Source organism: Eulemur rufifrons, chromosome 7 (assembly GCF_041146395.1).
Source record: "Eulemur rufifrons isolate Redbay chromosome 7, OSU_ERuf_1, whole genome shotgun sequence".
Lineage (NCBI taxonomy): Eukaryota > Metazoa > Chordata > Mammalia > Primates > Lemuridae > Eulemur > Eulemur rufifrons.
The window spans coordinates 17,548,620-17,566,225 of NC_090989.1; the positions used below are offsets into that span (position 1 = coordinate 17,548,620).

The window sequence follows — 17,606 nt, forward strand, 5'->3', positions numbered from 1 at the left end:
CACAACAGATACATTTAACATCTTGATTATAAAATTTCATTTTGTTATAAATTTTCAACCCATGATTTTATTCAAAATTTTTTCATTATCAGTAAGTGATCAATATCTACCTATGGAACTAAACAATAACAGCTTTTACTTACATGCATCTACCAAAAAAAAAAAATCTACAAAGATTTTTGTATAACAGAAAAGTAAGCATGTGAGTTTTTTTTTTTCTCCTGACGCCAAACAATTCTGACATCAACTGAGTGTCTTGCCTACAATTTAGTTGAATTCTAACCCTACCCAGAGTTAGACTCCATAGACTCAAGGGCTCAGTCCCATTAAGACTGCCCTTACATCAGACACCAGTCACATTGGGTCCTCACATTACCCACACCTCCATCTGACTTGGCTACAAAGTCAGGGGTGCCCACAAACCCCTCCTTGAAGTTTGATAATTTGCAAGACTCAGTACAACAACACATTGCTTACAGCTCTGAAACAGCCAAATGGAAGAGATGCATAGGACAAGGTATGGGGGAAGGGGCGTGGAAATTCTAGAAGTTCCATGCCCTTTCCAGGCATGCCACCATCCTAGCACCTTGATGTGTTCATCATCCATTTCGGGTTCATCAGTTCATCTGGAGTTTTTAACTGAAATTTCATGACATAGGCATATTTGATAAAATCATTGGCTGTTGGATAAACTCAGTCTCCAGCCCTTTTCCCCTTCCTGGAAGTCGGGTGGTAGGGCTGAAAGTTCCAATGGCTCTAACCATGCCTTGCTCTTTCTAGCAACCAGCCCCTATCTTGAAACTATCTAGGGACCCCCCAGCCACCAGGCATATTATTAGCATGCAAAAGACACTCATTAGTCCAGAGATTCCAAGGGTTTTCGGAGCTATGTGCCAGGAACCAAAGACAAAGACCAAATATTTTTTATTATCCCACAAAACATTAGTGATTTTTGTGTTGAGGTAGCATCAGAAATGTACTGTAGTGAATAAATAATATTAATAGGGTTAATCAAAAAGAATCTTCAAACCTTGCAACTCTTGAGAGTTTCTAATTAATGGAATTAAAAGGGCTTCCAAATACCATAGAATGTTAGATTTTTAGTACAAATTGCCCTGCCTATGTTACCACTTGCTTTTTACAGTGTCATTGGTGGCATAACTTTTTAGAAAAAGTCATCTAGGGAAAGGCAACATTAATTTACTCATGGGTCAATTAAGTGAGGGATCAGTATATTTTTCCTATGAAGGGCTAGATAGTAAACATTTAGGCTTTGTATGCCACGTAGTCTCTGTCACGACTATTTAACTTTGATATTGTAGCACCAAAGTAGTCAGACAACATGTTAACAAATGGATGTGGCTCCATTCCAATAAAACTTTATTTACAAAAACAACTAATGGGCCTCATTTTGCCCATGGCTTTAGTTTGCTTATTCCTGGACTAAATTGACTAAAAAAGCATGCACTATGAAGAATAATTATAATGAACAATTTAAAAGAACAATTTGTTTATACTGCCTTGGTTTTTTCTGTTGATTGTTGTAGGTAACCATGAAAGCTGAATGTTTTTGTTTAGTACTAAACCCACACAGAATTATTAAATATCATGAGAAGATAATTACTTCTGAAATTCTGTAGAATTCTTGAAAGGTGTTACAGTAGCATTTTGAAAACAGAATGTTTTCTTTCCATGTATACTTATCCAGATTGTACCTAGCTATCCAGATAATCAGCAGTTAAAATAAAAATAATTAACAGCATCAAAAAGAAGTTATATTTATTTCTTCTCCCTCCAAAAAATGCCATTTCGGATTTGATTTGTGTTAAAAATTGACAAATCTCTTTAAGGAGGGGTATAGAGGAAGAGTTTGTAGGTGATAGTTTCACAATAGTTTAATAAATGTGGTTGAAGTAGCTTAATTTGCGTGCATATCAAAGCTTTTTTGAGCACCTTCAATATGCATAGGAAAAGGTCCAGAATCGTAGGATATATGTAGGTCAATGACACATTGTTTTTGCCCTAAAAACCTAAGCAGTATTAAAAGCTATGTGTTTAAAAATATTGATCACCTTTTTTTAATCTATTATATAAAGGTGTTTATATGTTACTTGTACTTTAAAAAAAATCCCTTTACAATTTTAAACAATGTCTCTTATTACAGTATTTTATTGCACAAAAATATATTGCTGGAGTAGAATATTTTTGCCTATTCCTCCTTCTAAGTACAACTTAAAATCCCCAGATGTTATATATAAAACAAGCATATACGAAGATTCTGAAAGGTGAAGAAAAGAAGGCAGAACAGCTAGGAACCTCATGGCCTGAAGAACAATGTAACTGTAAGTTCCATGGGTTTTCTTTTTGCCTCAATCATCCCAAACCTCGAGATGAAGAAGCTGCCAACCTGGAAACACCAAAGGGCTCAGACAATAAAAGCCCCAACAAAAGCTTTCTCTCTGTGTCCAAAAGAGCCAGAAAAGAAGCAGCCTAGCAAGACAGAAAACTTTTAGACAATAATCATTTGACTACAAACACCACAGGAAAAAAAAATACAGCCAGACCCCAATGCCCACTGGCAAAGGTCAACAAAAGAGCTTCAAAATATGTGAAGCAAAAACTGATAGAACTGAAAAGATACACAAACAAATCCTCAATTATAGTTGGAGGCATTAACACCCCTCTCTCAATAATTGATAGAACAATTAGAAACAGACTCAGCAAGGATATAGAAGAACTGAACAACTTCACCAACCAATAGAATCCAATTAACATTTATAAAACACCTTATGCAGCAAGAGCAAAATATACAAAACCTAGAGACAGTCCCACACAAGCACGACCACCTGATTTTTGACAAAGGTACAAGAGCAATGCAATGGACGAAGGACAGTGTTTTTAATAAATGGTACTGGAGTAATGAGGGTGTTCACAGGCAAAAAGAAAACAAAAAGAACCCCAACCTAAACCTGACACTTTATACAAAAATTAAAACAAAATAGATCATAGGTTTAAATATCAAATGTAAAACTATATATCTTTTAGAAGGAAACATAAAAAAAAATCTTTAGGATCTAGGGCTTGGTGAAGAGTTCCTGGATGTGATACCAAAAGCACCATCTATAAAAGAAAAAAAATGATAAATTGGACTTCATTAAAAGTTTTGTTCTGTGAAAAACCCAACTGAGAGTATGAAAAAACAAGCTGCAGACTGGGAAAAAATATTTGCAAACTACATATTTGATAAATGACTCATATCTAGAATTTATTAAGAAATCTCAAAAGTTCAACCATTAAAAAACCAAACAATCCAATTAGAACATGGGCAAAAGACTTGGAGAGACATTTCACTGAAGAAAATGAATGACAAACAAGCTCATGAAAAGATGTTCAACCTCACGAACCATTAGGGGAATGCAAAATAAGACCATGGTGAGATACCGCTATGCATCTGTTAAGACAGCTAAAATAAAAAATAATGAAGCCACTCTATATTTTATTTGGCAATTGTTCTACATGCAAATTTTCAGGAGGATTGTGGAAAAGGTATTTGTGTCAATTATGAGACAGATCTTTGCCTAGAAAAAAAAAGACCAAGTAGAAGTAGTGGCATAAATCAAAATATAAGCACAAGTCAATTTAAATCATTTGTTGTTAAATAAGGCTTTCTGATTAATGTTCTAACCTTTAAAAATTGTTTTCTGAACCATATTCCCTGTTGTGAAATTTAATTTTTATAGCAAAAATCATAATTTTCAAAAAAAATATAATACTAATGAAAACACCAAATACAAAGATGCAGAGAAACTGGATCTCTCACACATTGCTTGTGAGGATTTAAAATGGTGCAGCTACTCTGGAAAATACTTCGGCAGTTTCTTTAAAAATCAAGCATCTATTTTATCATACAGTCCAGAAGTTGCATTTCTGGGCATTTATCACAAATAAATGAATTCTTTTCTCCACACAAAAACCTGCATATGATATTTTATAGCAGCTTTATTTGTAAAAGCCGATAACCAAAATATCCTGCCATAAGTAATAGTTAAACAAACTGTGTTATAGCCATATCATGAAATACTATTCATCTAGGAATGAACTATTGATGCACACAAAAACTAGGATGGATTCCAAGGGCACTATGCTGAGAGGAAAAGACATTATCTTAAAAGGGCTCATACTGTATGATTTCATTTGCATAACATTCTTGAAATGACAAAATTACAGAAATGGAGAACAAATTAGTGGTGCCAGGAGTTACTGATGGTTGGGAGAAAAAGGGGGTGGGTAAGACCATAAAGCATAGTAGCACCAGGGAAATATTTTGTGATGGTGGAATAGTTTTGTACCTTATTTGCTAGTGGTTACATGATTCTGTGCATGTGTTAAAATGACACAGAACTATACACACACTTTATAACAATGCCAATTTCCTGGTTTTGACGTTGTGCTATATTTACCTAAGATATAACCATCAGGGAAAATCGGGTGTAGGGAACTCTCTGTTCTATTTTACAACTTCCTGTGAATTTATAATTATTTTAACATAAAAGTTTAAAAGAGGGGGGAGAATATGCAAACTTTACAAAGCATTGTTTCAAAACAAAATATATTCCTTAAAATTTTGTCAGGGTTTTAATCATACCAAATTTCTCAAATAAATAAATAGTTTCTCTATTTCCAACAGTTGACTAAAGCAAATTATTTATATATAAGAAGGTTACTATTTGTTTATTGTTTCTTTTAATTAATAACAGAGTAAATAATGCTATAAATTTTATACTTGCCATGTCTTAAATAACTAATTTACAATTGCTAGTGAATATCAAAGAATCAAGGACACCAAAATCATGATTTAAGCAAAAATCCTAATTTAATACATTGGTTGAAAGTTCATTATTGACTTCAAGAGCAGGCACTTTTGCTAGAGCTGCCAACCAGGAAACAAAATGTGACTAATTTTCTACTTTCCTCTATTTAAAAAAGGAATTAATGAACATAAATATGCCCTAATTTGATATCTTAACAGCTTCCATAACACGTACTTTGGAAACTCCATTTCTGAGTAATTGGGCCATTGATTATTCCTGGAACATAAATTAAGCCCTCCAATTTAATCTTATTTGGACTTGAAAATTACAATAAAAAGGAGGTTTCCAGATTACTTTTAGTTTTCTTACTTCAAATTATCTCTTTTGATAAATCTTTTTTTCTGAAAAGATTTATAATATTAAATAAACTACTAGATTCTGCCATTCTTTAATTACTAATAGCAGCATATCCAAATATGTCTCACATTCTGCCTTCTTAATTTAATAACAAAGTAAAAATGCCTATAGAAATATTTTAAAGGAGTTTATAGAAATTTTCAATGGAAATTCTCAATGGTATTCCATTTTTTAATGTGAGTGGGAAAAAGTCTTAGAAAAATATCTTCGGAAAGTACAAATACAGATTCGCAGTCCCTTACCTGCACTTTCACTTTTCAAAGTTTTTTGAGGATTTCATAATTGCAGATTCTGAAATTGCAAGACTGGACCTGAACAAACCTGTGGCTTTTGTGTAGTCTCTATATAATCTAAGAGTGTTAATATTTTCACCTTTACTGTAAATGTCTTCAGGAGGCTTCCCTAGCTACCCCTGGGGGTATCACACAATATACAGCACATACACCGTATTCCCTTTTCAAAATCTGAAAATTCCTGACTATAAGACATGTCTGGCCCCAGAGGTTTGGGTGAGAAATTATAGGCCTGTCCTAGCAAAGTATAGAATAGATGTTCAGATGGTGCTAAAAACAAGAACTTATTTATCCTGCAAATAAGTCCATAAGCACAAGACTCATTGTAAGACATTTGAGAGGAGAGTCAGGAAAGCATCAATCTGATCTTCATTTTATAAATGAGGAAACTGAGGCACAGAGAGGTTGAGCAACTTGCCCCAAGATCCCCTAGCTACAGTTGGAGCATAGGTGGTCTGGCTTCAGAGATCATGGTTTTAAACCACAAAGATTTGTTTCCGAAGACATAAACCTATAAGCCTCCACAATTAAACCTAAGAGACAGTGGTCACAGCAGAGCCAGAGACCGGGTCTCTGAGCTGAAATTGTGAAGATTTTGTGAAAGTTCGTACCCTCACCAGTCAAACTCCAAGCTCCAGGATACTGGCAGTCAGGCTGATATCTCAAAAGTATAAAATTGGAGAATCCTCTTATGGAGAAAAACGAACAGCTCCAAGGAAAAGATCTATGAGAACTGACCTCAAATGGTCCTCTTCTGTGCAGTTCACCTGTCAAATTCTAGCCTCACACATTGAACTTCCAAGCATATACTTAGAGCCTCTTTTTTTCATTGCTGTTTTAAATAGGAGGGGATTCAGTGATCTCCAGACATTTGAGGAAAACATCAAACATGAAAGAGATCAAAATAAACAATCAATAAAATAGAACTTAGATAGGACAGAGGAAATACAAAGACCAGAGAAAGTTTCAAAGAATATATCATTGGTATCTTCAGTGATTGACAGGAGAGACTGCACCCGTGAAAGCAAAACAGGACACTATAAAAGGAGGGGGGTGTGCAATAGAAGATAAGATAGAACATCTGCAAATTAAAAATATGATAGCTGAAATTTAAAAGTTCAATAAAATTTTGGAAGATAAAGTCAATGAAAGTCCCCAGAAGGTAGTTAAAAAAAAAAAAAAAAAAGGATATTTTAAAAGAATTAGAGGCCGGGCGCGGTGGCTCACGCCTGTAATCCTAGCACTCTGGGAGGCCGAGGTGGGCGGATCGTTTGAGCTCAGGAGTTCGAGACCAGCCTGAGTAAGAGTGAGACCCCACCTCTACTAAAAATAGAAAGAAATTATATGGACAGCTAAAAATATATATCGAAAAAATTAGCCGGGCATGGTGGCGCATGCCTGTAGTCCCAGCTACTCGGGAGGCTGAGACAGGAGGATCGCTTGAGCTCAGGAGTTTGAGGTTGCTGTGAGCTAGGCTGACGCCACGGTACTCAGTCTAGCCTGGGCAACAGAGTGAGACTCTGTCTCAAAAAAAAAAAAAAAGAATTAGAGAAGCCATCCAGAAAATTCAGAAGCTTATTTCAGACTAGATTTCCAGAAAAGAAACAGAAAATGGTGCAGAGGAAATTTTCAATTTATGAAACAGCTTCAAGAACTGAAGAATATGAGTCTCCAAGCATGAAGAATCCTAAGGGTCTGACAAAATAGATTTTTTTTTAAATCCAGGCACATTATGAAAATTTTCTTTATTTTCACATATTTACAAGATAATCACTATATATTAATATATAGAAAATTTTGATATATAAAAATACAGTTTTACCCTATTGCAATGATTCTGTTAATACTGATATTATCCTGTTAGCACTTGCTTCTCCATTCATTAAGTTAACCATGTATTATAAACATTTCACCTCAATCCTTGTGGATCTCTTCACCCTTTTTAATCATTATATAAGATTCATTTTCTTATGTACCATTTTTTTTCTGTCAATCTCTCTTTATGGACATTTAAGATGTTTCTCATACTTCGCTATTAGCAACAACACTTTGATGAACATCCTTGTTATTTATGCATACATGTGCTATATTTCCTTAGGAGGCATTGCCAGAAATGATACTGCCTGGTCAAAACTTACATTTTTGACAAATATTTCCTCATTACTTTTCAAAATGGTGGATGAATGGATTTGCACCTGCAAATTGTATTATCCACAAATAGTGATAATGTTTACTCTTTTGTGTAAGTTTTTTCTATTTATGGTTTTGTTGCATGATCTAAAACTTTTTGGAAAAAACCATTAACATTAATAGACATAGAATTTTTGCTTACATTGTTCCTGAATTTAATGGGAATACTTGTTTGTCATAACTGTTCCCTGGATAATTAAAAATTGTGATGTTTGGTTTGAGTTTTCTTATTGTTTTGTTAAGAAAAAAAATTATTCTTGTTCTACAAAGAATTTTAGTCAGGCATAAATGTTAAATTTTATTTAAGATTTTGACATTTACCAAGTTGCATTTATTAAACATATATGCTATATGTCCGATTGACAAATTCTTTGCTGTTTAGGTATACAGCAGAATGGTTTTTAAATTATTATTTTAGAGAGCATATCTAGAGAATTGTGCTTTGCATAAATATACAAATTTTAAGAACAAGACTGAATGATGAGTTGGTCAACTGTGCTGAAAGAAGATGCCCTAAAGGTTTATAACTTTTTCTTATCTATTGAAATACAGAAGAGTATTTGCTTGGTCAATTTAGGGCATTCTTTTTTCAACATTATCCCTAAGAACATTTGTAAAGAATCACTTGTCATCAAAGTCAGCGAGCTGTGTTCCAAAGACTGCAGAATCCTTATGAGCCTTTTCAATAAACATACTTTTGTTCTTCCTGTTTAGGGGCACTGCAATTGCTGGCATCGTGTTTGGAATTGTATTTATCATGGGGGTCATTGCTGGAATTGCCATCTGCATCTGCATGTGCATAAAAAACAATCGGGGCACCCGGGTGGGTGTCATCAGAACTACCCACATCAACACCATCGCTTCCTATCCTGGTAAGCAAACTGTTTACTCCCCAAGGAGAAGTCAGATTTGTGAGTTATGCTCTACTCCTCAGAGAGAGAAGGAAACATTACAGACTGTCACTGAAGTAATATCCCATTTTATAGTATATTTTTAAGTATTTGAAGATTGACATTCTAGCTTTGAACAGAGATTAGATCCAAGTAATAAAGTTCATCTCATATTTGAAGAGATTCATATTTTCAATGGCTGTCTCATCGACTACAATTGCCAGTCAGCCGGAATTAAGATAAATAGACAATTCACACCCACTGTGTCTACCTGCTGGTGAGTTCTGACAATTTATTATAGAGAAAGTTATATGTCTCAATAAACTGGCATCCAATTGAATAGATATTGATGTCTTGTGAAAAAGTATTGAAGAAAGTTTTTATATGTCCTCATTATTCAAAGAGAATAACTTTAATCTAATAAAATTCTCAACAAACAGCAAAAGTAATATATTAATAATTTGACAAGTATTTGTTGAGACTATGCTAAATTTCCACATATAAATATATTGAGCACATGTGAATCCATAAACAAAATATTTCATTTTGCATTAGGTGATTTCAATAGTGCTTTCTAGGTCAATCTGTGCATGTACAATGTGACGTATAAAAGGCAAGCAAGTTCTAAATTTCATACACCCTTAGGAAGATAATTTCCTATCTACACTCATGTCCCCTCTCTGTCAGTCCCTATAGAAAAAGAACAGGTCACCCTCTACATGCAGTCTGCCTTGTGCATTAATTCCCTAATCCTTCCTTCCTCCTTTAATCTTTTCCCTATCATCTTCAGCTTGAGGGAGCAAATTTCAGATGAATCATAGGAATGGTAGTTTCTCCCATTTTTCTTTTGTCCATGTGTCCTCTTCTCCATCATCTTCACATCCTCATGTCCTGCAATGCTTCAGGGCTCAGTCTTATGTCTTGTTCCACACTGTGTCTACACTTACTTCTTTGGTTGTGTCATTGGGCCTTGAGCTATTAAGTATCATTTATATGCTAATGCCTCCCAAAGTTATATGTCTCCATTCCAAATCTCTCTGCTGAATTTCAGATCCATTTTATCCCAGTGCCTACTGGACATAGTCAATTGAATGTCTAATAAATATCCCAAATTTAACCTGTATTTAGCTATATCTTCCCCCAAAATTCCCTTCCACCCAAAGCCTTCACCATTTCAGTTGATGACATCTCTAGCCTTCCAGATACTCAGGCCAAAAACCCTGAAGTCATCGTTGATTTCTCTCTTTCCTTCAAACCTACCTGAAGTCTACCAGGAAAACTTCTTGGCTCTGTCGTCAAAATACATCCAGTATCTGACTACTTCTCACAGTGAGAAATAAACACTGTTACTACCTTGGTCTTATTCCTCCTCCATTACTGTGATCACATCCTCCTCCATTACTGTCATAACTGGTCTTTCAGCATCCACCTTTGGCACCTGGGGTGTATTCTCAAGCCAGTAGCCGGAGTGAACCTTTTAAAGTAGATATCAGATCATATCACTCCTGTGCTCAACACCTTCCAGTGGCTCTTTGTTTGCCCCAGAGGAAGAGCCAAAGCCAGTGGTTTCTCATTTTATCCAAAGTAAAAGTCAAATGCTTTACCAGGGCCTTCAAGGTGCCACATTAATTGGTTCCTCTTTTTATTTCTCCAACCGTTCTCCTCTGTCTCCACTAGTCTGGCTCTAGTCACACTTTTCCCCTTGCTGTTCCATGAACACACAGGCCACATTCCTACCGTAGGGCTTTGCCAAGAACACTGACTCCCTCGCTTCACTCAAGTCTCTGATCACAGGTCACCTCCTGAATGAAGCCTGCCCCGCTCACCCTATTTAAGATCGTGATGTGTCCCTCCCCACAGCACCCCAATCCTCCTATACCATTCTGCTTTTTCTCAGGGTGCTTTAAATCTTCTAAGATATCATATAGTTTACCTGATCATTATGTTTATTATTTATTGCCCATCTCCTTCCTCTAGAATGTTAACTCTATTTTGTTCTAGTTTGCTCACTACTCTAACCCAAGCAGGTAAGACCAGGCCTGGAAGATGGTGGGCACTCAGCTGAATGAATGACAAACACAGCTCTTGACAAGACCTGCTTTAGTAACACATCAATACCTGTGGAATTGACCTAAAATTCCACCCTGGAATATGTAGCTTTTACTCACTACAAAAGCAATTTGCCATTTCAAATCTTCCCAACTTGCAAGAATATTGTTGGGGATGGTGTCAATATGTTGGGATATAAGGGAAAAAAAAAATAGATGGAATTATTTTTTATTCTTCACATTTCTCCATTGTTCCCGGGTCAATCCATAACCCAAGAGAAGAACAGAGGAAGGTCAAGCAGAGACAATTGGAGAGAAGACAGGGAGAATTGCTTCATAGAAACAGTCTAGATACTTGCTTGCTCAAAAATATTCTTTAAAAACATTTTTAAATACTTTAATAAAATATATTTTATTTTACCTTTCTGTAGGTCCAAACTCTGAATAAAATTACAAGATACAAAATGGGGCTCACTATTTTAAAGTGATGTTACATGTTTTCTTGGGTTTGAGGTTTCTATTTTGTGCATGGAAATATGTTCTTAAAGCTTTATAGTGGCATCGTTCATACTGGCAGATCACAACAGCATGTTGCATTTTCAGTAAATGCATTGTTCTAAAAACTGAATAATGCAAGAAACATAATGAACCTTTTGCTGGAAGCATTTTTACTGCAAAAAGACTTGGTCTTCAAAAACATAATGTACACGATTACTTCTCATTTCCTTCTCAAAGTCACTAATTAAGCTTTTACTTAAAGGATCAGCAAACAACATATAATAGTGTTGAATGCTTTTCAAAATCTTTCATCTGTGGAAATACAGAATGCTTTTACCCACATTAATTAATTAACCCTGTGATAATTGAGATAATAGCCCAACTTATTGTGTAGTCCTATAGCCTAGAGGCCAGAAAAAATGAGAAGAACATTATATAGTGAAGGTTATCATATCCCTCGGTGAAAGTCCTCAGTGGGGAACCTTACAGTGAACATTATTACTCTGCACTAGGGAGGAAAAAAATGTCCTTCGGGTGCCATCCTTGACCCTTTGTTGGACAGTGACCTTCCAAAGTAGTCAAGGGACTGAGAGGCAGAGTTATGTGGATGTTGAAATCTGGGAGAATAATAGAAGTTGTGGTGGAAAGAATATGGGCCAGATGCTAAACCTTCAGTGAATGAGGGTGTGGGGCAGGGTGGGCCCCAGATATTGATTACAAGAAGAGTGGAAGGTAGTAGCACATGTGCTACAAAAACGTTCAGGTGCTTTGCTTTTTGTTTGGGGCTTTTTTTTTTTTTTTTTTGGTTTTGTTTTTTTGTTTTGTTTTGTTTTGTTTTTGAGACAGAGTCTCGCTCTGTCCCCCAGGCTAGAATGTAATGGCATCATTACCTCTCACTGAAACCTCAAAATCCTGGGCTCAACCTATCCTCCTGTCTCAGCCTCCCAAGTAGCTTGGGACTACAGGCATGCACCACTGAGCCTGGCTAAGTTTTCTATTTTTACTAGAGACGGGGTCTCACTCTTGCTCAGGCTGGTCTCAAACTCAGAGCTCAGGTTTTTCAAGAGTGTTTGGAAGATAATGGTTTGAAAAGTGGTTATGAATATCACACACACCCTGAGCACCCACTAGCCCCGTAGTTTGTAGGATGGGGGAGAAAAAAAAAAAAACAGCTCTGATTTGGTAGTGCTGCCCAGGAAGCTGTTCTCTCATGAAAATCAGATTTTAATTAGAGTAAAATGGTGAAGTGGATGTTACCTTCCATTCCAAGGTAACTATCACGCATTCTTCTCTTTTCTCAAAACTCAAAAATCCCCTCAGCCTTTCTTACTCTCGGCTGATGATTTTTCAACAGATCTTATTTCTTTGAGAAAACAGGCATGACCAGAAGAGAGCTTCCTCATGTTCTGAGCCACAGTAATGTGGTAGAGCAATAAAACGAGGGAGAGGATGATAGACTGTTTCCCACTGAGCACAGAGAAATGGAGTGGAGAAAGTTGGGAAAAGCAATCAGATTAGATGTGCAAAGCCTCCCAGGGTTAGAGGTCTACAATAAGGATGTTCTAGGAGCTTGTCCCTCTCATGGTGACAGAGGGATATAAAACTTGATGGGAATTGTCTTGACATTGTCTGACGAGAACAGGAATGATGGATTCAAATATATCTTGGCAACTTAGGCCTTTGTAGAGGAGAAATAGGCAGTATTGAGATTACGTGGCTCAGGTAGGGATAGTAAAAGTCTTGCCAGGAGCTTTGTGGGCCTTTATGGAAACTCTCTGCTCTGGGAGGGTGAATTGCAAGTAGTGGGGTTCGGAGGAGAGCAGAGGAGAAGGTTGGCACCTAGCAAAAATATTAGAAATTGTCTTTAAAAATAAGTCACTAGATTCACCAGTTCTACCAGGTACTAAAACCATTTAAAATCAGTAAGAATTAAATCACGGCGTTTCTGGCATAAAAAGATATGCCTTGGTCATTGGAATACAACAGATGGATTAGAATTTTACATAGTCGAAAGGAGATATAAGAAAACTGTAAAAAGTGAGGATTATTTAATAGGCTGCATTCAAATAATTTGGCTTAACTGACATTAAAAATTTAGAAAGAATAAATTCTGAGGCAAAAATGTACCAAGTAAAATAACAGATGTCAAAATTTATCCACTTAAATATACAAATTCAAGTGGATAAATTCATAAATAGGATGGTTATGTATCAAATATGTGAAAAATAAGACTAATTTTTATACTTGTAAACAACACAAAACATCAAAAAAATGAAAAACCATATATTTTGTTATATACAAGTTTCAAACTTCAGTATGTCAATAAGGTTAAAAATTATATAATAAGCCATTTTAACAGAATCATTCTTAAAAGTTATATAATTTTATATACTTTTCTATATCTTGATTATATCTTAATTCTCATTAAGATCCTTATTTATAGATTATCAGTGCAGAACAAAATGACTTATTCAATATGAATTACAGTGGACAAGATGTAGAACAATGTAAAAACTAAATATTATCAAAGCAATTATAAATAAAGTAAAATAAATAGTTGTATTTTTTCACCTATTAAATTACCAAAATATTAAATGATAGTGTCCCTGTATGCCTTGCTGGTACTACCCTTATAAAATGAAACAATTCTTTCTGAAAACAGTTTTGAAATGTTCTCTAAGCAATAAAATTTACATGTTATTTAAGCCAGTTAATCAATTTCTGAAATTTTATTCTAAAGTTAATAATCAAAATAATTTTTAAAAGTCTATGTGTAAGAGGATATTCATCATTCCATTATTTATGACAAAAAAATTTAACCTTCAAGTAAGTGAATGGCCAGTGGAATAATATGCAGCCACTAACAATAAAGTTTATGAAAAATATGTAGCAGAATGAAAAAAGCATGTCATAATACAAAGTGAAAAAGTATCTACCATATTCCATGACTGCAAGGACATGAATACACATGTCTAGAAAATAGTATGCAAAGATATTATTTGTTATTTAGGCTGACAAAATTACAGATGATTTTCTTCTGTTCCAAATTTTCTAAAATAATCTTGAATAGTTTCAATAACACCATGCATCTTCCCACCACACCAGCTTCAGAAAAACTGGACTGAATGGGTTGAAAACATAACATTTCTTCTCTGAATTTCATAGCATCCTAAATTTTTTAGCATTGTGGGTAACCATATTGGACATTGAAGACAAACGGCATATTTACCCTATTTAAATCAGAAAATTAGAATATCGATTATGAAAGAATTTCAAAAACACCCTATGTCCAACTGCATCCATACATCTTTTAAAGATGATTAGACCTGTAAAAAAAAAAAAAAAAAAAACTTCTTTTGTTTTGTTCTAAAATTGATACCTCGAAAAGCTCTGTCCTAGTGAAATCCCATCTGCAAGAAAGAAAGAGCACACATCCACAATTATACAAGTATTATTTCAAATGTCCTCCAGGGGCTGATGTTATAAAAGATGTTCCACTTTTATTTCATGATGCGTAGTCCTCAAAATACTGCTCTTTAACATTATATTATCACTTTATCAAAGTTCAAAGGATATATGAATGAAAGAATGCTGTTTTATATCTCAGATTCTCATATTGAACATGCAGCTGAATAAACCATAGGAATTCTTGTTGAAATGCCCTCCAGCAGTTTTTATGCAGATGGCAGAATATAAATGCTTTGTTACAAACACATAAACCCATGCCGTGGCTTCACGACAGTGAATGATGTAGAATCAATCAGTAGTATCAGTTGGTGTGTGCTCCTCAAGTGGGAGGCAGGGAAAAGCTTTGGCATAAAACCACCATAGAACCACATGCTTGTAATAAACAATTCAATGGGTATCCAGCTGAACTTCCTATTTTCCACAGAGGCTGCAGTGTTTCCATCTTAGCTTGGATGAAGTTTATTATAAATCTCTTTGTCTCAGTCCTAGATATAATGAAGCCAAGGAGTCGGTGTAATGCAGAGAAAACGTGTGTTCATACTCCACAGGAGTTATTCCATTTTGTTGTAGAGAATAGATTGGAGAATCCCAGCCTATGAGGGTCTGAGGAGCGTTGGAGAAGCTGTGTGCATCCTCTCTGATTTCTTTGCAGAACTGTGTCCTCTGCTGAGTGCCGTCAGCCTGCTCAGCCCACTGCAGACTTGCAAAGGCTTTGCTCAGTGAAGCAATACTCTGGGACATCTCACCCAATTCGGTGACTCTGTCTTCCTCTTTTCTCCAGTGGTTCAATTCTGCTTCCTCACATCCTCCAAGTATAGGGAGAACAGTAAACGAGTCAAATCATCAAGCTCTTGGTAAAGAGAGGCAAACTAAAGGGATCCTGAAGATAACATAGCTTGTGTCTCTGTATCTGTTGAGGCCCTGTGTTTGTATATGCCTGTTTAATCAGAACACTATCAAATTCTTGCTGGGAAGAGTGCAATTCACAAGACATTTAGTAATGTTTATTGAAGTGTTGCTTGCTCTTTTCTGCCATTTTAATGTTAAAAACTTGGCCATTTATTTGCATTATTATGACACTAGCCTTGTGATTTAGGCTATATTCATGGTAGGCAGTTAAGACACGTCAATTTCCAAACATAATCAGGATCACGATAATGATTCAACTACTGGCAAATCATCAGATTTGGTTGCGGGAGCGTTACTCAGATGTTGCAGAATGATTCAGTTATTGAAGGTACGGATGAATTTCAGTTCAAGGAGTATCTTTCTTTCAACCCTGGAGACGGGATTGAGATCACTACAAAATAGACATCCACATATAGTCATTATAATGTGTATTAAATGTGATTTAACAGCATCCTGACATATAGTACAGTAAAAAATTAATTGAAGAAAATGTTTCAGATAAGATTCAGAAAATTAAATTCTTCATCCTCATTCCCAAACTTGCTTGTCCTCCTTTTTTTTTTTTTTTTCTTTTTTTTCTTATTTCTGTAATGGCTCCACCATCCTCCAAGTTACAGGGGCATCCCAGATTGGACACCTTATGCCTCAACCCTTCTTTTACTCTCTCACCACTTTTTCCACACAACTCTTATCACCTAAGCATTCAGCTGCTCAAGGGCTCTATAATTTTCCCCTTCACCGTCATGAGTCCCTTATGATCTTTCAAGTATGCTATTACATCATTGCACATTTTCCTAGGTCTTCCTCTATCCATACTATGGAGAGAGAGTTGTCTTCCCAAAGCCTATTGACTAGCATAGTCAAAAAATCGCTGTTGGCCGGGCGCGGTGGCTCACGCCTATAATCCTAGCACTCTGGGAGGCCGAGGCAGGTGGATAGCTCGAGGTCAGGAGTTCGAGATCAGCCTGAGCAAGAGCGAGACCCCATCTCTACTAAAATTAGAAAGAAATTATCCAAACAACTAAAATATATATAGAAAAAATTAGCCGGGCATGATGGCGCATGCCTGTAGTACCAGCTACTCGGGAGGCTGAGGCAGGAGGATTGCTTAAGCCCAGGAGTTTGAGGTTGCTGTGAGCTAGGCTGACGCCACGGCACTCACTCTAGCCAGGGCAACAAAGCTACACTCTGTCTCAAAAATAAAAAAATAAATAAAAATAAATAAATAAAAATAAAATTAAAAAAAAATCTCTGTTAACTCCACATCATGCACTACTTACATGAAGATGATACAAGCAGACCCCTCCGTGTCTTTTCCCGTTTCTCCCCTCCATGTAATTTTTGCTTCAACCAAAGGCCTCTCCTGCTTCTACCAAAGGCCTCTCCTGCTTCTATGCTTTTGCTGAAACTTGAATTGTGCTTCAGCTGCTTCTCTCTCTGCCCCTTCAGCATCCTATTTCTAAGAAACTTCCCCTAAACCACCACCTCTAAACACTTTGACCCATGGCCCCACATTTGAGAGCATTCGCCCCTTCATACATACGTGTCCTTAATCTTACAAAGCTAAGATTTTTGCAGCTGAAAATTATGCCGTCTCCCAAGTATTCAGTCCAGTGGCTTCAACACAGTAGACACTCAAATATTTGCTAAAAGCCTAATGCTCTTTTCCCTTTCTTTTTCAGCAGCGCCACCCCCCTACAGTTACGACCACGAGATGGAATACCACGCAGACTTGCCTCCCCCCTACTCCCCGACCCCACAGGCTTCAGCACAGCGATCTCCACCCCCTCCTTATCCCGGAAATTCAAGGAAATAATCCTTCCCCCAGCACAGAACATGTACCAACCAGTGATCTTGCCTGGAATGAAATGCTTCTACTCAGAAACAGGCAGGAAAGGATTACTCTAAGGAATACTTTTTCAGATGGCCTGTCTGTGCTAAGAGATACAGGGTTCCTACTCAGTTCAAAGCTGACCTCATCTCGAATATTATGTCTGATTCTACGAGACCACATTTTAAGAGATCTACTGATCCACTTAAGCACAAAGAGGAGTAATGAGATGGGTAAAACATCTGATAATC

General features: G+C 36.2%; 1 protein-coding gene across 2 annotated transcripts in view; it reads left to right on the forward strand.

Annotated features, from left to right (window-relative positions):
* CYYR1 (cysteine and tyrosine rich 1) overlaps nucleotides 1-17,364 on the forward strand; it is a 104,189-nt gene extending 86,825 nt beyond the window's left edge. Inside the window, exons 3-4 of one of the 2 annotated variants that reach the window (XM_069472413.1) lie at nucleotides 8,426-8,583; nucleotides 17,207-17,364. In XM_069472413.1, coding sequence (XP_069328514.1) covers nucleotides 8,426-8,583; nucleotides 17,207-17,340 — 292 coding nt within the window. In that variant the 3' untranslated portion in view covers nucleotides 17,341-17,364. The remainder of the gene's footprint in view (nucleotides 1-8,425; nucleotides 8,584-17,206) is intronic. The other variant, XM_069472414.1, reaches the window with a different exon arrangement.
* Nucleotides 17,365-17,606: the final 242 nt, after the last annotated feature.